This window comes from Pongo pygmaeus, chromosome 2 (assembly GCF_028885625.2).
Source record: "Pongo pygmaeus isolate AG05252 chromosome 2, NHGRI_mPonPyg2-v2.0_pri, whole genome shotgun sequence".
In the NCBI taxonomy this organism is placed as follows: Eukaryota; Metazoa; Chordata; class Mammalia; order Primates; family Hominidae; genus Pongo; species Pongo pygmaeus.
Genome location: NC_085930.1, coordinates 208,896,301 through 208,924,044, shown reverse-complemented (window position 1 = coordinate 208,924,044; position 27,744 = coordinate 208,896,301). Strand labels below are relative to the sequence as shown.

General features: G+C 39.3%; 1 protein-coding gene across 10 annotated transcripts in view; it reads right to left on the bottom strand.

The window, feature by feature from the left end:
• LMLN (leishmanolysin like peptidase) overlaps positions 1-27,744 on the bottom strand; it is an 84,007-nt gene that overhangs the window by 51,741 nt on the left and 4,522 nt on the right. For 7 of the 10 annotated variants that reach the window (XM_054480584.2, XM_054480586.1, XM_054480590.1 and 4 more), the window contains exons 2-9: positions 17,932-18,029; positions 17,327-17,357; positions 16,279-16,361; positions 15,676-15,793; positions 10,566-10,744; positions 6,996-7,101; positions 5,187-5,281; positions 439-556 (exon numbers count right to left, since the gene is read on the bottom strand). In XM_054480584.2, coding sequence (XP_054336559.1) covers positions 439-556; positions 5,187-5,281; positions 6,996-7,101; positions 10,566-10,744; positions 15,676-15,793; positions 16,279-16,361; positions 17,327-17,357; positions 17,932-18,029 — 828 coding nt within the window. The remainder of the gene's footprint in view (positions 1-438; positions 557-5,186; positions 5,282-6,995; positions 7,102-10,565; positions 10,745-15,675; positions 15,794-16,278; positions 16,362-17,326; positions 17,358-17,931; positions 18,030-27,744) is intronic. The other 3 variants (XM_054480587.1, XM_054480585.2, XM_063661398.1) reach the window with 1 other exon arrangement.

The window sequence follows — 27,744 nt, the reverse complement described above, 5'->3', positions numbered from 1 at the left end:
TAAAGAAAGAAAATTAAAAAAAAAAGAAATCTCTTCCTCCCCTCCTCTCTCGTATTCTTTCTTTGTGTATACATATGTATAGATATATACACACATCCTATTGGTTCTGTTTCTCTGGAGAACCTTGACTAATACAGACACCAAAGAAAATGATCAGTCATTATAGAAATAGTACCAGTGGTCCTAAGAGGCATCACAACAGAGGAGGCACTGGCCTAAAGCACTGGGTGGGATAGGAGCCGTGAGAGCCATTGCCAAGTTTCCATTTCCTCAGATTTCTCGTGGCCCGTAGCTTTATTGCACTGCCTTTATATGACTTTTCCTACTATAGGCTCTAAAATATTATAAGTTCTTAAACAATAATGATGAGTAAAGAAAGGACCACAGTAAAGGAAAAGAACAGATGGCTCATGAGAAGTGAAGTTTGATAATACTTACAACAACACGAGGCGTTACCAGGAGATACACAGTGTGACGAACTATCTTATTATCTCGAACATCCCATAATCTCTCCACTTTTCGAACTACTTTATCACTCCATTGATATAATCCCAGACTGTAATTATAGAATTAAAACACAATTATTATTGAAAATTCACCATTTTAAATGTAAAAATATTTACATTTACTGTAAAAAGTCTTTATAAATATCAATATGAAATTAAAGTATTTGAGAACCTCCTATGTACCAAGTCCAAACAAAGTACTTGATAAGTATTTTCCTTTCTGCATTTTTTTAAATTTAATTTTTTGGTTGAGTGCAGTGGCTCACACCTGTAATCCCAGCACCTCAGCAGGCCGAGGTGGGAAGACTGCTTGAGCCCAGGAGTTTGATACCAGCCTAGGCAATACAGGAAGACCTTGTCTCTACAAAAAATTTAAAAATTAGCTGGGCGGAGTAGTGCAGGCCTGTGGTCCCAGCTACACAGGAGGCTGAGGCAGGAGAATCACCTGAGCCCAGGAGGTTGACGCTGCAGTAAGCCATATTCGTGCCACTGCACTCCAGACTGGGTGACAGAGCAAAACCCTGTCTCAAAAACAAAATAAATAAAATAAAATAAAATAAAATAAGCCAGGCATGGTAGTGTGTGCCTATAGTCCCAGCTACTCGTGAGGCTGAGGCAAGAGGATCACTTGAGACCAGGAGTTCAAGGCTGCAGTGAGCTATGTTCACACGGCCGCACTCCAGCCTGGGTGACAGCATGAAATCCAGTCCAAAAAAATTTTTTTAATTTATTTTTTATTTTTTGTTGAGACAAGATCTGCTATGTTGCCAAAGCTGGTCTCGAATTCCTGGCCTCAAGCCATCTTTCCACCTCAGCCTTTCAAAGCCCTGGGATTACAGGCGTGAGCCACTGGGCCTAGCCCTGATAAGTGTTTTAAATTTCATCTTTTCAACAACCCTATGAGATTATCATCACTATTTTGCAGATAAAGAGACAAAAGTTCAGGGAGATGAAGTAACTTGTTCAAGTTCACATAGCTAGCACTTGGCTAAGATGACGATGAATGACTTCCTTTTGACAAATGTACAGGATAAAATGAAAGCAAGTTCACAGATATCCAAGTATATAAGGAAACATAACCAACAAAATGCCATATTAATTTAGTGGGAAAGTAGAATTTATCTAACAACTGTGCTGTGAAGCTGATCATCCATTTAGAAAAAAAGGTTAAATCCCTTTTTCACCACATACAAAAATAAATTCCAGAAAGTCAGAAGCAAAAATGACAGAGTAAAAATCTCTCAAAATTCTCTCCTCTATGAAAGCAATGAAAAAACCACCCAACTTGGTGAAATCAACTTCTTAAACTTTGGAAATTAATCAAAGATTTATAGCAATGCAGAAAGCATTTATTCATGAAAAATCGATGAATCTCCGTAGAAACAGGAGCAGCGTGGTGCGTTTCCATGCTCTCTCTCCAGCTTTCGGGCAGCCTTGAAAACCGACAGCCCACAATCATGGTGAAAACCAGTCACCTGACAGCCACTGCAGCAGGCAGAACAGAGTTAATTGGAAAAATGAATTTAAAAACATGCTCTAACTATACATCTACAAGAGACATAGTTTAGACTAAAGAACACAAATAGGTGGAAAGTAAAAGGATAAGAAGATATACTACATAGGCCAGGTGCAGTGGCTCATACCTGTAATCCCAGCACTTTGGGAGGCCGAGATGGGCAAATCACTAGAGGTCAGGAGTATGAGGCCAAACCTGGCAAACATGGTGAAATTCCGTCTCTACTAAAAATACAAAAATTAGCCAGGTGTGGTGGCACATGCCTATAATCCCAGCTACTCAGGAGGCTGAGGCAGGAGAATCACTTGAACCTGGGAAATGGAGGTTGCAGTGAGCCGAGATCACGCCACTGCACTCCAGCCTGGATAACAGAGTGAGACTCCATCTCAAAAAATAATAAAATAAATTTAAAATAAAAATAAAAAACTAGATGAGCATGGTGGTAAACTCCTGTAGTCCCAGCTACTCAGGAGGCTGAGGTGGGAAGATCACCTGAGCCTGGGAAGATCAACACTGCAGTAAGCAGTAAGGGTAAATCCAGCATAAAGATATAACAATCATAAACATATATGCACCTTACAAAAGAATCCCAAAATACATAAATCAAAAAAAATTTCAAATGCATTGAAGCTATAAATGTGAAGAAATCGAATAATAATTTACTAGAATAAATTTAGGAGAATATTTTTATAATCTTTTGAGGCCTTAAGCAACAAAGAAAAAAACATCGGGGTACAGTGGCACGTGACCGTAGTCCCAGCTGCTTGAGAGATGGAAGCAGGAAGCTTGCCTGAGCCCAGGAGTTCGAGACCCACCTGGGCAATACAGTGAGACTCCATCTCAAAAAAAAAAAGATAGATGAATTTAATGATAAAAAACTTAAAAACTTTTCTATACACGGCAAAAGCATGATAAATGAAGTAAAAAGATAAACTAGGAGAAATATTTATAATAAGCATGAAAAAGAAGTAATATCTCTAATTTATAAAGAACTCCTACAACGTGATTAGAAAGGGAAAATTAACCTAAAAGACTGGACAACGAAAATAAATAGGCAGTGTACAAAGAGAAAATGCAAATGGCTAAAACCTCACTATAGTCCTGGAAATACAACAATGAGATACTATCTTTTAATCCATCAAATTGGGCTTAAAAACAAAAAAGATCTATAATATCCAATACTGATAAAGTGGTAACAAAAGCACTCATACACACCTGGTGGGAATGTGCTTTGCTAGACCTTTTAAGAAAAATGTAACATGGCAGTTTCTATTAAAATTTATAGTGTAAACAGATTTTAAATCAGCAATCCCAGTTTGGGCAATCTACCCTGCATAAATAAAAGCACTACTACAAAAGTAACATATTTATCTATTATAGAAAATTACAATGGACATCAATTTTTATTTTTCCCTGTACCCTAAGTCATTTTTTTTCTGGCTTATTCCCTAGACTACTTCTACCATTTTCCCTACAAATCTTTCATTCTCAGCAAAAGAACAGAAAACATAAAGAGGGTTTTCTTTTCCAATACTGTTTTATAAGAATTTCGGCCGGGCGTGGTGGCTCAAGCCTGTAATCTCAGCACTTTGGGAGGCCGAGACGGGCGGATCACGAGGTCAGGAGATCGAGATCATCCTGGCTAACATGGTGAAACCCCGTCTCTATTAAAAATACAAAAAATTAGCTGGGCATGTTGGCAGGCGCCTGTAGTCCCAGCTACTTGGGAGGCTGAGACAGGAGAATGGCGTGAACCCGGGAAGCGGAGCTGGCACTGAGCCGAGATTGCCCCACTGCACTCCAGCCTGGGCGACACAGTGAGACCCCGTCTCAAAAAAAAAAAAAAAATTTCAAACATATCAAACATAGGCTGGGTGCGGTGGCTCATGCCTGTAATCCCAACACTTTGGGAGGCCGAGGCAGGCAGATCACCTGAGGTCAGGAGTTCAAGACCAGCCTGGCCAACATGGTGAAACCCCGTCTCTACTAAAAATACAAAAATTAGCCAGGCATGGTTGCAGGTGCCTGTAGTCCCAGCTACTAGGGAGGCTGAGGCAGGAGAATGGCGTGAACCCTGGAGGCAGAGCTTGCAGTGAGCCGAGATCACACCACTGCACTCCAGCCTGAACAACAGAGCGAGACTCTGTCTCAAAAGAAAAAAAAAGGAAAAAAAAATTCAAACATACAGAACATTAAAAGAATTGTTTAATAAACACCCTTATAATCAACCAGCTCACCTAGATTCTGTAATTAACATTTTTTTGTATTTGTTATCACATATCTGTTCATCTACCCATGCCTTAGAGAGGTTGTTTTTAATTCCTGTTTTTCCATGGTAAGGCAATGTTTACACATAAGTAGTAAACAAAGCCAGCCCGAAAATAAAGTTTTTACCTTACTGATCACTCCAATCTCTTTATCATTCATACTTCAAGATTAACAGTTTCCCCAAATACAGTTAAAGCAAAATCCAATTCTTTATATCTGTAACAACTGAATTTATTACTCTATTATCTTCGTTTTTACTGGAAGGCTTCTGTTTTTTCTTGAGATAGTCGCTCTGTCACCCAGGCTGGAGTGCAGATGTGTGATCGCAGCTCACTGCAGCCTCAACGTCCTAAGCTGAATTGATCCTTCTGCTCAGCACGCCAAGTAGCTGGGACTACAGGCGCATGCAACCATGCCTGGCTAATTTTTGTATTTTTTTGTAGAGACAGGGTTTTGCCACGCTGCCCGGCAGGTTTTGAACTCATGGGCTCAAGCAATCAGCCCACCTCGGCCTCCCAAAATGCTAGGGTTAGAGGCGTGAGCCACCGTGCCCGGCCAGAGGGCGTGAGCCACCGTGCCTGGCCAGAGGGCGTGAGCCATCGTGCCTGGCCAGAAGGTTTGATGCTTTTGAGGAATATCCTCAATGCAAGGAAGCACTGTAAATTATCAGCTGAAGAATGGTTCTTGTGTGTGGGTTATCTCTCTCCTCCTTACTTATATCTCACAAGTTCTGTTTTCATAAAATGGCCTCATATCCCATTTTAATATCTACAATTTCCTTAGGTTTCCATGAAGACATTATTATTTATGGCCTCTAATATACTGTGATTCTCAGATTCTAGTCTTAGCACCCTCCTAAAAGAGGAGAACAAGAACAACAACAACAACAAAAATACCTATAATTAAAAGGTGGGAGGCCATCTGCAAATCTTGAAGTGAGAGGATTTCCATCTTTATCATGGTAGAATGCAAACAGCCCAGCAGAGAAACCCTATAAGAAAAAGTTCAAAATGTCTTCAAGTGAAAAACATCAAGGCTGATTACAGGCCTGTGCTCAAAAGAGAGCACTGATACTACCACACCAGTGCTTCCGTAGGAACTTCTTATATGTTGGAATTGAACAACAATTAAGTGTTCCATATTTATAAATTTTAAATTCTGATTACTTGAGGTAAATATTTCTAACGAGAAATTTTCTAAAATGTATTATATATTTTAAATTTATATTCAGTATAAATACTATAAACATTAATTACTGTCCTATAATTATATTTCCAAGCACCACTAGAATTTTTAAACCATAAAGAACACCAGCTGTTGTGTTTTTAATTCCTGTTTGCTGTGTGTGTGTGTGTGTGTGTATACATTATGAAATGGTTTTGAAAGTCTGTCTGCGTTTTAAAGTTATTTTGGCCTTCTTATATATATAAAAGAATCCTCCCAAAGTTCTGGGATTACAGGCGAGAGCCACCGCGCCCGGCCCTTCTTCCTTTTTTGAGAAGGTATCAGCTATCAGGTATCACTTCTGAACAAGAGCTGGACCAGAGCTGAAAAGATGGAAGCTGGACACTGAGATACGTGGCCAAGACTGACACTTGCTTACAATAAATTTAATTAAAAATTACTGGGAAGATAAACATTCGTATGTGTTCAAATATACATGTAAAAAAATATTTAGCTGACACTTTCCTTTCCTTTAATTCGAGGAAGTGGCAAGTCATTACTACTTTCTCCCTATAAGGATTTTCACATGGTTATCAGAAGCGGCAGCAGAAGGGCCGGGCGCGGTGGCTCATGCCTGTAATCCCAGCACTTTGGGAGGCTGAGGCGGGGGGATCACTTGAGCCCAGGAGTTCAAGACCTGCCTGGGCAACATGGCGAGACCCCCATCTCTACTAAAAATACAAAAATTAGCAGGGCATGGTGGTACGTGCCTGTGGTCCCAGCTACTCTGGAGGCTGAGGTGGGAGGATCATTTGAGCCCAGGAGGTTGCAGCAGCAGAGGGCTGGATATAGTGGCTCATCCCTCTCATCTCAACACTTTAGGAGGCTGAGACAGGAGGATCACTTGAGCCTAGGAGTTTGAGACCAGCATGGGCAACATAGCGAGACCTTATCTCTACCAAAAAAAAAAATTAGCCAAGTGTAGTGGCACATGTCTGTAGTCCCAGCTACTTGGGAGGCTGAGGTGGGATCACTTGAGCCCAGGAGGCTGAGGCTGCAGTGGGCCATCATGGGGCCTTAACAAACAAACAGCAGCAGCAGCAGCCCAGGGCTCTGCCGTATCTATATACTTCCATAGGCCTTTCAGTGTCATTCATTTTTCAATCTTAGAATTTTAAAAGAGGAAAAAGCTCTATAAATCTTTCTGTTTGTTTGTGTGATACAAAGTCAGCCTCTATCACCAGGCTGGAGTGCAGTGGCACAATCTTGGCTCACTGCAGCCTCAACCTCCCTGGGCTCAAGCCATCTTCCCACCTCAGCCTCCCAAGCAGCTTGTACCATAGGTGCACACCACCATGCCCTACTAATTTTTGAATTTTTTTTAATTTTATTATTATTATACTTTAAGTTTTAGGGTACATGTACACGGACATGAGTCTAGGAATCCACATCATCTTAAAATGGAATATATGTATAAAAATGAGAACATACTAAGCAGAAAATCAAGGCATGAAGGAAAGAACAGTAAGGCTAGAATTTACCAGGGCATGAATAACCTCATGTTTCACTGTGGACAGCATCCCAACAAACTCCTGAGGCTGGGTAGAGATCATATTTGGACACAGGTTAGCATATCCTGCTATTGGCCTGTCAAAACAGACATTGAATTTTTAAATTACATTCCAGAACAATATTTATTAACATTTACTTCTCCATCAAATACTGCTCAAGGACAGAAAAATCTTTGCAAAATATCCAATGCAATTTTGTACCATCACTATGTTACTTTTAAGACATGTATCCTCTACTTTCCTATGGCATGGCAAATCAACACCTGTTTCCACAAAAGGACATAGTTGATTATACTTTAATGTGAATTTTTGAAATATATCAATATATACCCAAAAAAGAATGAACTGAAAGGCTCAAATTCTAACACTATTTTAGTTGCAAAATCCATATTTGACTTCAGTATTTCAGTATATCTACGGGCACAAAGACAAGCAGGTAGAGAGGAAAGCAGTTATCAAATGGGGCAATAAGTGAGTGGTTCAGATTGCTGAAAGTCGCTGGCCCTTCTTATCTGTTTGCTATTCCCTTTCTCCTGCTCCAACACTGCCTACATTCACATAAATATTTCTACCTTCCCATCACCTTCTTCCAAATTCTACACCCTTTAGAATCTACACACTTCTACATCTCTCTCTGTGCCTAGAACCTGCAAGTCCAAAGGCAGACTAGGACTCAAGAGTCCAGAGTAATTCAGTTCCACCTATGCACCTCCCTGTCTTTCAAAAGCTGTGGCCAATGAACCATGCTGAGGAACCCCAAGCTCAGTTCTCCTACCACTATCTTAACATCTTACATAGAAACACCACAAACCTCATCAAAGTATAACTGCCTATTTACAAAGTACAGTTATCTGATTTAAATTGTTAAATACTTTACATTTTCTTCACAGGTAATAGCAACAGACATAGAATTAGAAAAAGTATGAATACAATTCTTTTATTTAAAAACTGCCACAGTGACCTCTAAAATATAAAATGGATTTCACTTCCAGGCTTAAAACCCTTCAGGGGCTTCCTGCAGCACTTGGAAGAAAACAATCCTGTCTGCCTGTCAAAGCACCTGTCCTCTGACAGTGTCCACTGAGGGGCTCCTGAAGCAACAGGTGCACATGGCTTCTGCCTTCACAAGCTCTCCCCACATCTCTTTATTTGGCTACAGCCTATCAATGTTCAGGTTGCGGCTAACGTTTCACTTTTTCAAAGAGGTCTTTCTTGTTCAATTGATCTACAAGGTGTTTCCTCTTTTATTCTCCTCTATGTTACAACATTCTATTTATTTTCTACGAAGTATTTATCATACTTTGAAATCACATATTTATTTGCAGGAATATTTAATACCTGTCTCCCTCTGCAGTTCATAAGTTCCATGAGGCAGATACACATCTATGTTTTGTTTACCTCATCTGTTGGCTGCTCAAATATTCATGAAATGAATTAATGCAATATAGCAATTGTGAAGGAAGGTTTCACTTCCTTGAAAAAGAAGAACTTAAGGCCGGGCGCGGTGGCTCATGTCTGTCATCCCAGCACTTTGGGAGGCCAAGGCAGGTGGATCACCAGAGGTCAGGAGTTCAAGACCAGCCTGACCAACATGGCGAAACCTTGTCTCTACTAAAAATACAAAAATTAGCCAGGCGTGGTGGCGTGCACCTGTAGTCGCAGCTACTCAGGAGGCTAAGGCGGGAGAATCACTTGAACCCAGAAGGTTGAGGCTGCAGTGAGCCAAGATCATGCCATTGCACTCCAGCCTGGGCAACAGAGTGAGACACCGTCTCAAAAAAAAAAAAAAAATGAAGGTAACTGCTTTTTCTCTAACAAATCTAGGAGAAGTTAGTTAACTAATTCATGTGCATAAAAGGACAACTGCTGAGGTGTTAAACATCCATCTGTCGGTCAAAACACGAGCTGAGGCCAGGCACAGTGGCTCACACCTGTAATCCTAACACTCTGGGAGGCCAAGGCAGGCAGATCACCTGAGGTCAGGGGTTCAAGACCAGACTGGCCAACATAGTGAAACCCCTGTCTCTATTAAAAATACAAAAATTAGTCGGGCGCACACCTGTAGTCCCAGCTACTTGGGAGGCTGAGGCAGGAGAATCGCTTGAACCCGGGAGGCAGAGGATGCAGTGGGCCAAGATCACGCCACTGCACTCCAGCCTGGGCGACAGAGCGAGACTTGTCTCTAAAAAAAAAAAAAAAAAAAAAAGACTAGCTGACTCCCTTTGAAGTCAGCTAATCTCAAATCTAATCTCACCTAGATTTGAGAACGTTACATACAATCTATTCTGAGACATACAGCAATTTCTACTGCCTTTAATTGATTTGTCTAGTGTGTGACAGGCAATCTTCTGCATATATAACTTTTCATTTCAAAGCTGAGCTGCTTCACGGGAAAATTTTTTGAAATCTTTTGTAAATAAAGAGAACTCTGAATTTCTAAGTGACATTTAGCTAAGTGCATCACATATAACAAATTATATAACAATTAGATGAATAGTCATTATTAACACCTTTCTTAACAGTTTTAGCACAGAAGTCCTAAAATTAAAGTTCAAATTGTTTCCTTAGAGCAGGAGTCACCTGGAAAGAAAATTCTCTTGACAGTGGACTTATTATTATTGTTGTTGTTGTTTTTTGGACACAGGGTCTGGCTCTGTGGCCCAGGCTGGAGTGCAGTGGCGCAATCACAGCTCTCTGCAAGCTCCGCCTCCCAGGCTTAAGCAATCCTCCCACCTCAGCCTCTTGAGCAGCTGGGACTACAGGCACCTGCCACCACTCCTGGCTAATTTTTGCATTTTTTGTAGAGACAGAGTTTCACCATGTTGCCCAGGCTGGTCTCACACTCCTGAGCTCAAGTGATCCACCCGCCTCAGCCTCCCAAAGAGGTGGGATTACAGGTGTGAGCCACCGCACCCAGCCATTTTGTTTTTTCTTTTTTGTGGGAGACAAGGTTTCACTCTGGTGCCCAGGCTGGAGTGCAGTGGCATGATCACAGCTCACTGTAGCCTCAACCTCTCAGACTCAAGCAATCCCCCCACCTCAGCCTCCTGAGTAGCTGGGACCACGGGTGGGTGCCACCACACCTGGCCAATTTTATTTTTTGTCAAGATGAGTTCTCACCATGTTGCCCAAGCAGGTCTCGAACTCCTGGGCTGACGTGATCCTCCCACCTCAGCCTCCAAAAGAGCTAGGATTACAGGCGTGAGCCACCGCATTTGGCCCACTTGACAGCAGACTTTTTCTTTGGAATTTTGGCAAAAACGATAGGATCAAAATGGAAGAGGAACGGCAGGGAGAAAAGTCAAATGAAGTGCTTCACTTTTCTCTCTTTCACTTTGACTAAAAACTTGGGTTATCACATTAATAACAGTCTAATCACGGTCTCCTAACCCCACTCCAAATCCAGGCAGCATGCTATTCCTGTCTACCAGAGGCGATCTGGCAAATGCAAGATTCCTGTAATCTTAACACTAAAAATACAGTTTGCTTTAAGAGTTCCCACATTAGATCTTGGAAACTAAGTCCCGGAGGAAAGTTTACCTGTCCATGTTTGCTTCCTGCTGACAATAGGCTGCATAAGAGATGATGTTTTCATGGCTGCATCTCTCAGTGGCCAGAGCACCAACGTAAAGAACAAAGTCTGCATCTGAGATGCCTTCTTGGTCTGGCACACCCACTGCTCCATGAGGCCACTTACCCCCGCGGTAGACCCGGCATTGCTGCACCCACGGGAGACATCAGAAAGCCAGAACAGAGACAAAGTTAGCTGTAGTGGCATTTAATCTTATAGTAAAATCTACACTATAAACACAGTACAATTTAATCTTTATTATCCCTAAACTTTTATCAAAATCCATACCTCCCTGTCTACTCAATACCTAGCTCTAATTCTGAATTTATTTAACTGAAATGTCCGCTTTACATAAAATGATCATAAACCTATAACCTCAATTAAATAATTCCTATTTACAAAGGAAGGCCAACCAAACAGGATGCTGAAAAGACAGAAATATAAAAGGTTTTAAAACTCTGAAACTAGATGAAGGGATTTCCCTAAAAGCAACTTTTTTTTTCCAACTTTCTTTGAATCTACAATTAATCCTAAACTAAGTGGTAAAAAAAAAAATTTCCTAATGGAAATATATTTCCTATTATAATGTAATTCACATCTTGTTAAAAATTCAAACAATATAAAGGTATGAGTCACCTCCCCTTGTTTCTAATCTTCTAAGCAAATCTTTTATTATTAAAAAAAATTTTTTTTTGAGGCAGAGTCACTCTTCACCCAGGCTGGAATGCAGCGGCATGATCTCGGCTCAGCTCCTGCCTCAGCCCCCCAAGTAGCTGGGATTACAGGTGCCCGCCACCATGCCCAGCTAATTTTTATATTTTTAGTAGAGACGGGGTTTCACCATATTGGCCAGGGTGGTCTCGAACTCCTGAACTTGTGATCAGCCCGTCTCGGCCTCCCAAAGTGCTGGGATTACAGGCATGAGCCACCACGCCCAGCCTAAAAATTTTTTTAATATATATAGACGGGGTCTCACTATATTGACCAGGCTGGTCTCAAACTCCTGGCCTCAAGCAATCCTCCCATCTTGGCCTCCCAAAGTGCAGGGATTAGGGATTACAGGCGTGAGTCACCACACCTTGCCCAGCAAATCTTATTTGCCTCTGTAATGGTCGCTTTTTTGAAAGCTACTTCTATCAAAATTCCCAAGTAATCATAATCTCCAAATTAGAAACAGAAAAATCAGTAAATTATTATTTTTAAGGTGTAAGCAATGCTTGTAGAGGGAAAAAAAAAATTCTCATTTAATAGAAAACACACATTGTTTATTCTTCCTTCTCTAACACACGCATTTATAATTTTTAAAATCAATTACTTAAGAGAGTGGGAGCTGAGGAGATGTTGGTCAAAGAATACATGTTTATAGTTAGAAGGAATAAGTTCAAGAGATCTATTGTAAAGCACAGTGACTATGGTTAATGACAATATGCTGTATTCTTATTTATTTAGTTTAGTTTAGTTTAGTTTTGTTTTGAGCCAGAGTCGGAGTCTTGCTCTGTTGCCCAGGCTGGAGTGCAGTGGTGTGACCTGGGCTCACTGCAACTTCTGCCTCCTGGGTTCAAGCTTCTCCTGCCTCAGCCTCCTGAGGAACTGGGTCTACAGGCACCCGCCACCATGCCCAGCTAACTTTTGTATTTTTAGTAGACAGAAGGTTTCACCATGTTGGCCAGGCTGGTCTTGAACTCCTGACCTCAGGTGATCCACCCACCTCAGCCCCTCAAAGTGCTGGGATTACAGGCGTAAGCCACCGTGCCTGACCTTGTAGTTTTTTATTAAGCAACAGCTTAGCTTAGGCATAGTCTGAGATATTCTTATTTATCTAATTATTTTTGAGACAGGGTCTCATTCTGTCACCCAGGTTGGAGTACAGTGGGAAGATCATAGCTCACTGCAACCTCCACATCCCCAGCTCAGGCAATCCTCCCACCACAGCCTCCCAAGTGGCTGGGACCACAGGTGCACACCACCACTCCTGGCTAACTTTTTGTATTTTCTGTAGAGACAGGGTTTCACAATGTTGCCAAGGCTAGTCTTAAACTCCTGGAGTCAAGCAATCTGCCTGCCTCAGCCTCCCAAAGTACTGGGACTACAGGTGTAAGCTATTGTGCCCAGCCTAAATTTTTTATTTTTTTGATATAGGTAATAGATGTTCAATATGAAAAATCAGAACATCACAAAAATCTCCATAACTTACAAAAGAAAAGCACTTTCCCCAACAATCTCTTAAAGAAACAATTAACATTTTTATATGTATCCAGATTTAACATGTGTATACTTCCAGATTGATTTTTATATGTATCCAGATTTAACGTGTGTGTACTTCCAGATTGTTTGATCATTTTTATATGTATCCAGATTTAACGTGTGTACTTCCAGATTGTTTGATCATTTTTATATGTATCCAGATTTAACATGTATACTTCCAGATTGTTTGATAATTTTTATATGTATCCAGATTTAACGTGTGTGTACTTCCGGATTGTTTGATAATTTTTGTATGTATCCAGATTTAACGTGTACTTCGATTGTTTGATCATTTTTATATGTATGCAGATTTAACATGTGTACTTCCAGATTGTTTGATAATTTTTATATGTATCCAGATTTAACGTGTGTGTACTTCCAGATTGTTTGATAATTTTTATATGTATCCAGATTTAACGTGTGTACTTCCAGACTGATTATTTTTATATGTATCCAGATTTAACATGTGTACTTTCAGATTGTTTGATGATTTTTATATGTATCCAGATTTAACGTGTGTATACTTCCAGATTGTTTGATGATTTTTATATGTATCCAGATTTAACATGTACTTCCAGATCGTTTGATAATTTTTATATGTATCCAGATTTAACATGTGTACTTCCAGATCATTTTATAATTTTTATATGTATCCACATTTAACATGTGTACTTCCAGATTGTTTGATAATTTTTATATGTATCCAGATTTAACATGTATACTTCCAGATTGTTTGATAATTTTTATATGTACCCAGATTTAACGTGTGTATACTTCCAGATTGTTTGATAATTTTTATATGTATCCAGATTTAACGTGTGTATACTTCCAGATTGTTTGATGATTTTTATATGTATCCACACGTGTGTATACTTCCAGATTGTTTGATGATTTTTATATGTACCCAGATTTAGTGTGTGTGTACTTCGATTGTTTGATGATTTTTATATGTATCCAGATTTAATGTGTGTGTACTTCCAGATTGTTTGATCATTTTTATATGTATCCAGATTTAACGGGTGTACTTCCAGATTGTTTGATCATTTTTATATGTATCCAGATTTAACACGTGTACTTCCAGACTGTTTGATAATTTTTATATGTATCCAGATTTAACGTGTGTGTACTTCCGGATTGTTTGATAATTTTTATATGTATCCAGATTTAACATGTACTTCGATTGTTTGATCATTTTTATGTGTATGCAGATTTAACGTGTGTACTTCCAGATTCTTTGATAATTTTTACATGTATCCAGATTTAACGTTTTTTTTGTGTGTACTTCCAGATTGTTTGATAATTTTTATATGTATCCAGATTTAACGTGTGTATACTTCCAGATTGTTTGATGATTTTTATATGTATCCAGATTTAGCGTGTGTACTTCCAGATTGTTTGATGATTTTTATATGTATCCAGATTTAACGTGTGTATACTTCCAGATTGTTTGATAATTTTTATATGTATCCAGATTCAACGTGTGTACTTCCAGACTGATTATTTTTATATGTATCCAGATTTAACATGTGTACTTCCAGATTGTTTGATGATTTTTATATGTATCCAGATTTAACGTGTGTATACTTCCAGATCGTTTGGTGATTTTTATATGTATCCAGATTTAACGTGTGTACTTCCAGATCATTTGATAATTTTTATACGTATCCAGATTTAACATGTGTACTTCCAGATCATTTGATAATTTTTATATGTATCCAGATTTAACATGTGTACTTCCAGATTGTTTGATAATTTTTATATTTATCCAGATTTAACATGTATACTTCCAGATTGTTTGATAATTTTTTATGTATCCAGATTTAACGTGTGTACTTACAGATTTTTTGATAATTTTTTATGTATCCAGATTTAACGTGTGTACTTCCAGATTGTTTGATGATTTTTATATGTATCCAGATTTAACATGTGTGTACTTCCAGATTGTTTGATAATTTTTTATGTATCCAAGTTTAACATGTGTGTACTTCCAGATTGTTTGATCGTTTTTATATGTATCCAGATTTAAAGTGTGTACTTCCAGATTGTTTGATGATTTTTGTATGTACCCAGATTTAATATGTGTGTACTTCCAGATTGTTTGATAATTTTTATATGTATCCAGATTTAACATGTGGGTACTTCCAGATAGTTTGATAATTTTTATATGTATCCAGATTTAACATGTGTACTTCCAGATTGTTTGATCATTTTTTATTGTCTGTGTTTCTATACTTTCAAATAAAATGGGCTAACTGTGCATACTGATTCGCAACCTTTTTTTCATGTAAGAGCTTAAATATCTTTCCAAGTCAGTACATAGAGATCTCCTTCACTTTTTAACAACTGCACAGTATTCTACTACGTGGTTATACCAGAACTTAACTAACACCCTAAATAGGCATATTTATAGTTTTGCAAAGAACACCTTTAAACATATATTATGTAGCCATTAGTATTTTGTGGAATAAATTTCTAGGTTGGGTTGAAGCATACATATTTTTTATCTTAAGAGGTGTCAGACAGTCCTTTAAAAAACTGAGGTACATGCCTTGCTAAAAGATATTTTGGAAGACAAGATAATGTTCTAAGCTAAACTGATTCAGCAGACCAAGATAAACAGGGACAGGGAGGCCTGTGGGGAGGAGTGAAGAAAGAAAATACCATTAAACTCACTTGAAAGCTAATGAAAGAATAAAATCAGCATGTCTGTGATTACTTTTTGTAGACCAGGGAAGCTACTAAGCCTTTGAACTTGAACCTGTAAAAATTTTGTGACACTCACAAATTCAAAATCTCCTCAAGTGTAAAAGCACTGCCAAGAGCAGGGTGAAATACCTGGAGATGTTCCTCGGGAACAATAACGGGGCCGCACTTTGTGTGCGCGGCACACTCCCCGGTGCAGTACCTGTGAGGATCGTTTTCCTTCCGGAGGTATTGGTTTGTTGCGCATTGTCTTCAGTCCATTTGTATATCAAAGTTTAAATACAAAAAAGAGAATGTTTTATAGCAGTTAAAAACATGGAAACCAACTGGTAGCTGCTATATTACTTCATTAATAATGTTACTATTTTAGTTAGGAAAGTAGCTAAGAAAGAATTTGGGTTCTATAGGAAATCCTCTTGATTTGGGTTTTTAAACACCCAAATACTTCATAAAGCCAACACTGTATCCACATGAAAGAGGGAAAAAGGCGATCTGGAGAACAGGGGACAACTACACCCAGAAAAAATTCAGTAGACCATCTCACAGTGAAAGGTCAGGGAAAGAATGAGTATCCAGCAGGTGCTTTTTTATTCTTTTTAAATACCTTGCAGTTAGTCCCTAAGAACAAGCATAATAAAATTCTAGTATAAGTTTCGTACCTTGCCATGTTCATAGAACGGGAAAGGCAGAGTACTAAATGGCTGAAGAAAATGATCTGTGTTTCATGTGACATACCTGCTAAGTAAGATAGTGCCCGCAGGTCGACGGACCTGAAAAGTCTTCTCTAAATAAGAAATCGCTTGTGGGAAAAGCTTGTTCTAAATAAAAGTTAAAAAAAAAACCAGAATTATAAGGAAGAGATAAATTATATTTAAAAGAAGCAAACACAGGATAGTAATGAAAAAAAGCTTTATAATTCTGGAAAACAGATACCAGTTAGTCAAGGTTGTATGGCAAGGGGTAGGAACAGAGTAAGTCTAGGAGGAAAAGAATTTCCCCCATTTTCTAGTTCAGCTTGGGAAAACAACATTAGGCAGAAATTTCCTTCCCTAGCCCCATTTAAATAGAAAGCCAGAAAACATGTATCTCAACTATTTTTTATTTTTAATTAAATATTAATTTCCTTCAATACTACACCTTTAACAAAACTGTGATATATCTCAACTATTAATCTAGATTACTATGAATGATGGACTGACTTAGATGATTCCAACACTAAGATAGTTTATGTTAAGAAAATCTTACCTTTAATTAAACTCATCAATTTCTGTCGCCCATAGTGAACTGGTTTTGTGTGTGTGCATGTGTGCATGCGTGTGTGTGTGCGTGTGTGTGTGCGTGCATGTGCGCGTGTGTGTGCGTGCGTGCACGTGTGTGTGTGTGTGTCTCCATACAGTTAAAAACCTGATGTGGTTATCAGGTAAATCCATTCTCAGGAAAATAAACATTTCCACCAAGAGAACAGTGTTGTCAATGTGTTTCAAAAATTGTTTTTCACCCTATTCTCTGCATGATTTGCTCCCCAAAAACTTGAGAAAGCAAGCAGAAAAACGAGAAGACTGATTATCAAATTATAAAAAAATGACTAATTTAATGCCAAATACCAACAAAGTTTTCATGAGAGCATCACAAAGACACCTTTTGTGAAATGATCAACACTTTTACTACCAATACCTTTCACTCAGTCACAAAAGTCATGTATATATTTTTCTTTACTGAAGTAGAATTTGCATGCAATAAAATTTTAAGTGTCCAGTTCAAGTTATGAGTATTTATTACATACCTTTACAAGATTCTTTTTCTCAGGGAGCAACCTGAAAATAATGACATAAAAACATAAGGATTACCTCTCAGAGGCATAGCACATGTAATCAAGAAATAACCATAAAAATAGGCAACCAGCAGGCCTTGGGCCTGCTCTGCCTATGGAGCAGCCATTCTTTTATTCCCTTACTTTTCTAATAACCTTGCTTTCACTTTACTCTATGGATTTGCTTCCAATTCTTTCTTGTGAGAGATGCAAGAACCCTCTCCTGGAGTCTGGGCTGGACCTCTTTCCGGTAACACTAGTACTTATTGAAGAGTACCTTCCAGGTCTGTTACTGTCCACATCCAAATAGATCCACATTTGTTCTGTTTAAATTATTCATGATTGACCAGGAAAGGAAGATGGTAAAAGAAAATTATTCATAATGCATAGACTTTAATCATATCCCGTGGTTTCATATTTTCAGACTAAAATGCATTTTCAGCTTAATTCCATTTTGAAGCTACACTAGTCCTTTTTAAGTTTTATCTATAGATTTTTAGAACTTCAGGTAACAGACAAAAATATCTTTAACATTTAGATTAATAATGAAAAAGATGACAATACAATGGTGTACTTACTCTTCAACACTTTTATCATAGACAGTCTTGATTCTTAAATGCTCATCAACATCTCTCTTGACCACATGATTTGCCTTAAGATGAACTTTATTTATGACCTGAAAAAAGGAAACAGATTTGAAAAATTTTTAAGACATACAGATTAACCCATTGCGATCCAAACTTAAAATAATGAAGTAAATTTCAAGTGTAATACCCAGAGAAAAAGTTCTTGGCCCATATTCCACCGTGTCAGCATTCTTGAACCTCAAAGCTCTCCCAAGCAAGGGCTGCCATTTGGAAGGCAAGAACCATAAATTCAAGTCACATGACTAAATCATTATGGATACAGTAGCTGCCAAAATGCTTTTAGGGTTCTCTTGTCACTTATTTGTAGTTTCTTATATAATTCCTAGTTTAGCCAATTTTGAGTCTTGAGAAAATGACAGGAAGAAACCAAAAATATCTTCAATTACTTTAAAAGAGGACAAAAATTTATTTATGAAAGAGTTTTTCATTTTGAATTTTTTCTCCAGTTCTCATTTACTATTTACATGATTTTTTCAGGGATGAATAAAAGAAGTCAAGAAAGGTCTCAGCAGTATCAACACTTTAGGAAACTCCTGATGTACAAAAGAAAAAATTGTGTTAGCTTAACTAAAAGTAAGCTGTACACTATCTCATTCATATAATTCCAGCAATGGACAACCACATTTTTATTTTTATACTATTTCTGCAGATTTATACAAGAAAATAGAATTCTATATTTTGTAGAAAACTGTATGTTTGATCTATTAATATAATATAGTAACAGCCATAGATTTTCTCAATACGTATTGCCTGCTCTGCTACAATGGCCTGACACCCTACCTCCAGTATTTTACTCATTCCATTCCAACCTATCTCCAGGTAACCGATTATTTTATGGTCCTTAAAAAACCATCAGAGGCCAGACGCAGTGGCTCACGCCTGTAATCCCAGCACTTTGGGACTTTGGGAGGCCGAGGCAGGCAGATCACAAGGTCAGGAGACTGAGTCCATCCTGGCTAACATGGTGAAACCCCGTCTCTACTAAAAATACAAAAAAATTAGCCGGGCATGGTGGCAGGCACCTGTAGTCCCAGCTACTTGGGAGGCTGAGGCAGGAGAATTGCTAGAACCCAGGAGGTGGTGCTTGCAGTGAGCCGAGATTGCACCACTGTACTCCAGCCTGGGCAACAGAGCAAGACTCCATCTCAAAAAAAAACAGAAATGTCTGAGCACAGCAAAGGGATATGGTACATTTTAGGAACCCCATTACATGACTAACCTCCCTGCAGATAACACATTACAAAGTCCGGACAAAATATACTGTCTGACAGTATTTGGGGGAGGGAGAAAGACAGAATCTGGAAGAATTTACTCCTGGAATACAGGAATTATATCTCTGAGATTTGCAAGTCTAACTTTTGCTTGAGAGCACTACCTAATCTGTCTCTTGGAGTGGCAGGAGGTCAGAGCCTCACTGGCTTGAGGAGCTACAGCAAAATGTTCAGAACTTGTATCACCAGAAAATTAGAAGTTAGAGAGGAAATCTTGCAAGAGAAGAAGCCACAGAAGGTACCCCAAAATCTGCATAGGAAACTCAGTCAAATATCTGACTGACCACTAAATTCCTTGGCTGACAATGAAATTACATATGTATGCAATAAAACCCAGCAAAGAATAAATGTTGCCAACAACAGGAGATAAGAGTTTGTAATTTTGAACACAGTTAAGTTAAACACCAGCTACAAAAAAAAAAAAAAAAAAAAAAAATTCTTCAGAGAAATACAACAGAATCCAGACTTTACAATGTATCATCTATGGTGTCCATTATTTAATAAAAAATCAGCAGCAATGAGAACAAAATGGGAAAATGAGATCCACAATGGGGGAAAAAGCAGGGAATAGAAACAGACCCTAAGATGACCTGAATTTAAACAACTACTTTAATGCAGCTGAAACGTGTTCAGGTACTTAAAAGAAAACATACACATAATGAGTAAGCAGATAGTGAACCTCAGAAGAGACACTATGAAAAGAACCAAAGAAAAAAGAGCCAAATGGAAATTCTAGAGCTTAAAAGTATAACAACTAAAATGAAAAAATTCACTGGGGCTGGGCATGGTGGCTCACGCCTGTAATCCCAGCACTTTGGGAGGCTGAGGTGGGTGGATCACTTGAGGTCAGGAGTTCCAGACAAGCCTGGCCAACATGGTGAGATCCTGTCTCCACTAAAAATACAAAAATTAGCCGGGCGTGGTGGTGCACACCTGTAATCCCAGCACTCCAGAGGCTGAGGCATGAGAACTGCTTGAACTCAGGAGATGGTGGCTGCGGTGAGCCAAGACTGCGCCATCACCCTACAGCCTGGGTGACAGAGCGAGACTGTCTCAAAAGAAAAAATTCACTAGAAAGAATTAAAAGAAGATTGGAGATGGCAGAAGCATCAGTGAACTTGAAGATAGATCTAGACATTATCCAATCCAAAGAAGAGAAATGAAAAAGATTTAAAAAAAAAAAAAAAAAAAAGAACAGAGCCTCAGAGAATGGATACCAAGCCGTCTAGCAGACATGTAATTAGAGTCCTACAAGGACAGGAGAAAATAGGAGACAGAATATATATCTGAAAGAAATAACAGCTAAAAAATTTCAAATTTGGTGAAAGACATCAACTTACAGATCCAAGAAGTTCACTAAACCTCAAGCAGGATAAAAAACAAACAAGGCTGGGCACGGTGGTTCACGCCTGTAATCCCAGCTACTCAGGAAGCTGAGGCATGAGAATCACTTGAACCCGGGAGGCGGAGGTTCCAGTGCACCAAGATCATGCCACTGCACTCCAGCCTGGGCAACAGAGTGAGACTCTGTCCCCAAAAACAAACAAACAACACCCAGGTACATAATAGGCAAACTTGTGACATCTAAAAATAAAGATAAAATATTGAAAGCAATGAGAGAAAAACAACACATTTGATATGGTTTGGCTCTGCATCCCCAGCCAAATTTCATCTTGAATTGTAATCCCATGTGTCAAGGGAAGGAGGTGACTGGATCTTGGGGGTGCTCCCCATGCTGTTCTCATGATCGTGAATGAGTTCTCACAAGATCTCATGGTTTCATAAGCAAGCCTCTGGCATTTCCCCTGCTTGTACTTCTCTCTCCTGCCACCATGTAAAAAAGGTCCTTGCTTTTCCTTCGTCTTCTACCATGATTGTAAGTTTCCTGAAGCCTCCCCAGCCATGTGGAACTGTAAACTACTTTCCTTTATAAATTACCCAGTGTCAGGTAGTATCTTTATAGCAGTGTGAGAACAACTAATACAACATTATACATAGGAAGGGAAGAGAAGTACGAATGGCATTGACTTTCTATGAAGAACAATAAAGAACAGAAGACAATGAAATAAACAGGAAAGGGCTAAAATAAAGAAATTCAACACAGAAGTCTATATCCAATGAAAGTACCCTTCAAAAATGAAGAGGAAATAAAGACATTTCACATACATGAGAAAATTCATCACCAGCAGACCTACACTACAGGAAATGCTAAAGGAAGTTCTTCGTGGGAATGGAAATAACACAAAAGGGTAACCTGCTTCTGTAGGAAGGAATAAAAACTATTGGAAATGGTAAATATGTGAATAGATATGAAAGACTATTGTGCAGAAGAGTCAATACAGCAGGTCAGAGATTGCTGCTCTCTATAGGAAGGCCTGCTTGTAAGGTTGACCTTTTGCTGTCATCTGGAAGTGTAATTTAAAACTTCACTAGCTTATAAGGATGGCTCATTGTGGTTAATGTTGAACATCTGCTTGCTTCTGGAGTCTGAAATTTCAGTGGCTGAAATTCTGTCCACATGACCAGCCTCCGATAAAAACCCTGGACTTCAAGAATCAGGTAATCTTCCCTGGTAGACCACACTTTGTGCACACTGTCACAACTCACTGCTGAAGGAATTCAGCAGGTCCTAAGTGACTCTACTAGGAGAGGACTCTTGGAAGGACTCGAAGAATCAGGTAATCTTCCCTGGTAGACCACACTTTGTGCACACTGTCACAACTCACTGCTGAAGGAATTCAGCAGGTCCTAAGTGACTCTACTAGGAGAGGACTCTTGGAAGTTTTTGCCTAATTTCCTCTAGTCTTTGTCCCATGATCCTTTTCCCTTTGCTGATTTTACTTTGTATGCTTTCACTGTAATAAATCTCAGTTGTGAGTACGACAAGCTGAGTCTAGCAAGGCCACCTAGCAATCACCAAACCTGGAGTGGTCAACACAATTATACACACTTCTTTTCTTCTGTTAATTTCTTTGGAGACAAATATTTAAAGCAAAAATTGTAACTTTTTAATTGTGAAGTTTATTTTTTTTAATTTATTTTATTTATTTATTTTGGGTTTTTTTGAGACAGTCTCTCTCTGTTGCCCAGGCTGGAGTGCAGTGGTACAATCTCGGCTCACTGCAACCTCCGCCTCCTGGGTTCAAGCAATTCTCCTGCCTCAGCCTCCTGAGTAGCTGGGATTACAGGCACCTGCCACCATGCCCAGCTAATTTTTGTACTTTTGTAATTTTAGTAGAGACAGGGTTTCACCACGTTGGCCAGGCTGGTCTTGAATTCCTGACCTCAGGTGATCTGCCAGCCTCGGCCTCCCGAAGTGCTGGGATTACAGGCATGAGCCACCGTGCTGGCCTAATTGTGAGGTTTATGATATATAAAGAAGTCATATATTAATATATTTAAAATATTATATTACAACAGCAAAATGAATGAAATTATGCTGTTGAAAATGTCCTATATTAAACATGACTATTTTAAATAGATATCATAAGTACACTACATATATTATAGTCGCTGGAGCAAACACTCAATATTTTGTGTTGTACATTCTGCTCCAGTGCATGTGGGACATTCACCTAGCTAGATCATATTTTGGGCCATAAAAGAAACTTTAAGACATAAAAGAACTGGTAAAAAGGATGTTCTCTATCAATAACAAAATTCGACTAGAATGCAATTTCAGAACAATATCTGGGAAATCCCCAAATACTTTTGAAAAACTCAAACAACAAACTTCTAAATAACCCTGTTAGTAGAGAAAATTACAAGGGAAATTAGAAAATAGAACTAAATGAAAATAAAATTACACCAAGTTAATATTTGTGGGATACAGCTAAAGGAGTATTTAGAGGAAACTGATAGCTTTAAATGCTTATTTTAGAAAAAAGATCTCAAATTCATGATCTAAGGTTCCACCTTAAGATACTAAAAAAAAAAAAAAAAAAAACATTAAACTCAAAGAAAGCACTAAGGCTGGCACGGTGGCTCATACCTATAATCCCAGCACTTTGGGAGGCTAAGGTAGGAGGATTGCTTGAGCTCAGGAGTTCAAGGCTGCAGTGAGCAGTGATCGTGCCACTGCACTTCAACCTAGGCAACAGAGTGAGACTCCATCTCAAAAAAAAAAAGACAGAGAGAATAAAAACTACCAATGTCAGAAACTACACAGAAGATATCACTACAGACTTTCCAGCCATTTAGAGATGATCATAAAGGAATGTTATGAAAAACTTCATGTCCATAAATTTGACAACTTAAATGAAGTGAAATTCTTTGAGAGAGATAACTTAATAAAACACTGTTAAGAAGAAATTAATAACCTGAATAGTCCAATATCAAAGTATATGAGTTCATAGTTTATGACTTTCAAAAATGAAAATTCCAGACTGAGATAGCTTAATGAGTGAATTCTACTAAACATTTAAGGAAGAAACAACACTGATTCTACAGAGACTCTTTCTGAAAATAGAAGAAAATGGGACATGTCCCAACGCATGCTATGAGACCAGCATTATCCTGATACCAAACCTGTGTTGCAGGAAGTCAGGGACCCCGAACGGAGGGACTGGCTGGAGCCGCGGCAGAGGAACATAAATTGTGAAGATTCATTTTAATATGGACACATATAGTTCCCAAAATTAATACTTTTATAATTTCTTATGCCTGTCTTTACTGCAATCTCTGAACATAAATTGTGAAGATTTCATGGACATTTATCAGTTCCCAAATAATACTCTTATAATTTCTTTTCTTTTTTTTTTCTGAGACGGAGTCTCGCTCTGTCACCCAGGCTGGAGTGCAGTGGTGCAATCTCAGCTCACTTGCAAGCTCACGCCACTCTCCTGCCTCAGCCTCCCCAGTAGCTGGGACTACAGGTGCCTGCCACCACACCTAGCTAATTTTTTTTTTTGTATTTTTAGTAGAGATGGGGTTTCACCGTGTTAGCCAGGATGGTTTCGATCTCCTGACCTCATGATCCGCCCACCTCGGCCTCCCAAATTGCTGAGATTACAGGTGTGAGCCACCGCGCCCAGCCTACTCTTATAACTTCTTACACCTGTCTTACTTTAATCTCTTAATCTTGTTATCTTCGTAAGCTGAGGATGTACATCACCTCAGGACCACTGTGATAATTGTATCTAACTGTATAAATTGATTATAAAACGTGTGTTTGAACAATATGAAATCAGTGCACCTTGAAAAAGAATAGAATAACAGCGATTTTATGGAACAAGGGAAGACAACCATAAGGTCTGACTGCCTAAGGAGTTGGGCAGAATAGAGCCATATTTTTCTTCTTGCAGAGAGTCTATAAACAGATGTGCAAGTAGGGAAGATATTGCTAAATTCTTTTCCCAGCAATGAATATTTAAGACCCTGGGAAAGGAATGCATTCCTGGGGGGAGGTCTATAAATGGCCACCCTGGAAATGCCTGTCTTATGCGGTTGAGATAAGGACTGAAATATGCCCTGGTCTCCTGCAGTACCCTCAGGGTTATTAGGGTGGGGAAAAAACCCCACCCTGGTGAATTTGAGGTCAGACCAGTTGTCTGCTCTAGAACCCTGTTTTCTGTTGTTTAAGATGTTTATCAAGACAATATGTGCACAGCTGAACATCGACCCTTATCAGGAATTTTTGATTTCGCCCTTGGCCTTGTGATCTTTGCTTTGCCCTTTGCCTTGTGATCTTTACTGGCCTCAGAAGCATGTGATCTTAGTTCTCCTTTTTGCCCTTTGAAGCATGTGATCTTTGTGACCTACTCCCTGTTCGTACACCCCCTCCCCTTTTAAAGTCCTTAATAAAAACCTGCTGGTTTTGCGGCTCAGGTGGGCATCACGGTCCTACCAATATGTGATGTCACCCCTGGAGGCCCAGCTGTAAAATTCCTCTCTTTGTACTCTTTCTCTTTATTTCTCAGCCAGCTGACACTTAGGGAAAATAGAAAGAACCTACATTGAAATACTGGGGGCGGGTTCCCCTGATAAACCTGAAGTTATTATTAGAGATGAAAAGAAAAGAAAACTACAGACCAATATCCTTGCAAGTAGTTGGTAAAAAACATAAATATAAAATTAAAAAAATAAAATTAAAAAAAACTACAGACCAATATCCCTTATTAATATAGATGTAAATGTGCAATGGCTCACACTTACAGTCCCAGAGCTTTGGAAGGCCAAGGTAGGAAGACTCCTTGAGCCCAGTGGTTCCAGACCAGACTTGGAAACACAGCAAGACCCCATATCCACTAAACATGAAAATAAATGAACCAGGTGTGGTGGCTCTCACCTGTAATCCTAGCTAACTGGGAGGCTGAGGCAGGAGGACTGCTTAAGCCAAGTTGTTTAAGGCTGTATAGTGAGCTATGATTGTGCTACTATACTCCAGCCTGGATGACAGAGTAACACCCTGTCTCTAAAAAAATAAAAATATATAGATGTAAAATCATCAACAAAATATTAGCAATTCAAACCCAGCAAAATGTAAAAAGGGTAATAAGTCATCACCAAGTGAGGTTCATCTCAAGAATGCAAGGCTGATTTGACATTCAAAAAAATCAATCAGTGTAACTCATAATATCAACAGAGTAAAGAAGAAAAGCCACATGATTGTATCAACTGGTGCAGGAAAGACAGTTAACAAAATTCAACATCCATCCATGATTTAAAAAAAAAAAAAAACTCTTAGAAAACTAGGTATAGAAGGGAATTTTCTTAATTTTATAAAGCATACCTACCCAAAAACTCCACAATTAATATTTTTAACAGTGGAAGACAATGTTTTCCCTCTAAGATCAGAAACAAGGCAAGGATGTCTACTCTCACCACTCTTATTCAACATCATGCCCCAGACAGTGTGATAATATTAACATTAAAGACGTAATAGGCCGGGTGTGGTGGCTCATGCCCGTAATTCCAACACTTTGGGAGGCTGAGGCGGGTGGATCACTTGAGGTCACGAGTTTGAGACCAGCCTGGCTAACATGGCGAAACCTGTCTCTACTAAAATACAAAAATTAGCCAGACATGATGGCGGGCGCCTGTAATCCCAGCTACTCTGGAAGCTGAGGCAAGAGAATTGCTTGAACCCAGGAGGCGGAGGTTGCAGTGGGCCAAGATTGTGCCACTGCACTCCAGCCTGGGCAACGGAGAGAGACTCTGTCTCAAAAATAAAAACATGCAATAAACAAAAGATATATATTGTAATGCCTAAAATGCACAAGCACACACGCATACACACAGGTAAATGTAGGAAACTGAAAAGATACACGTGTAAGCTTGAACCACAAGCAAGCTAAATACACCTATTTTCTCTTGTATTAATATAGTCTTTATTAGGCTGGAGCACAGTGGTGCAAACCTGGCTCACTGCAGCCTTCACCTCCTGGGCTCAAGTGATCCCCCCACCTCAGCCCCCCCAAGTAGGTGGGACTACAGGTGCACAACACCACACCCAGCTAATTTTTGTATTTTTTGTAGACACGGGGTTTCACTAAGTTGCCCAGGCTGGTCTTGAACTCCTGAGCTCAAGCAATTTGCCACCCCGGCCTCCAGAAGTGCTGGACTTATAGGCATGAGTGACTGTACCTGGCCAATAATTTTTAATAGAGAAAATCTGAAGTAAAGTATCAATCACTTCACCTTATTAACATGTATAGAAATCTATATTCAATAACTACAGAATAGGCCAGGTACAGTGGCTCATGTCTATAATCCCAGCACTATGGGAGGCCAAGGCAGGAGGATTGCTTGAGTCCAGGAGCTCAAGACCAGCCTGGGCAACATACTGAGATCCCATCTCTAAAACAATAAAATAAAAAAAAACAACAACTATAGAATATATATTCTTTACAAGTACACGTGAAAAATTAAACAGGATAGATCATATTCTAAACCATAAATAAAATAATCTCAGCCAGGTACAGTGGCTCACGCTTGTAATCCCAGCACTTTGGGAGGCTGAAGCAGGAGGATTGCTTGAAACTGGGAGTTCAAGACCAACCTGGGCAACATAGCAAGACTCCGTCTCTACAAAAATAAAAATAAAAAATTAGCCAGGTGTGGTGGCATGTGCCTTAAGTCCTAGCTACTCATAAGGTTGAGGCGGGGAGACTGCTTGAACACAGGAGTTCAAGGTGGCAGTGAGCTATGAGCATATCACTGCACTCCAGCCTGGGTGACAGAGAGACATCTTGCCTCTCTCTTTTTTTTTTTTTTTTTTGAGACAGAGTTTCGCTCTTGTCTCCCAGGCTGGAGTGCAATGGCACAATCTCAGCTCACTACAAACTCCACCTCCTGAGTTCAAGCAATTCTCCTGCCTCAGCCTCCAGAGTAGCTGGGATTAAAAGCACCCGCCACCATGCCTGGTTAATTTTTGTATTTTTAGTAGAGACAGGTCTCGCCATGTTGGCCAGGCTGGTCTCAAACTCCTGACCTCAGGTGATCCACCCACCTCGGCCTCCAAAGTGCTGGGATT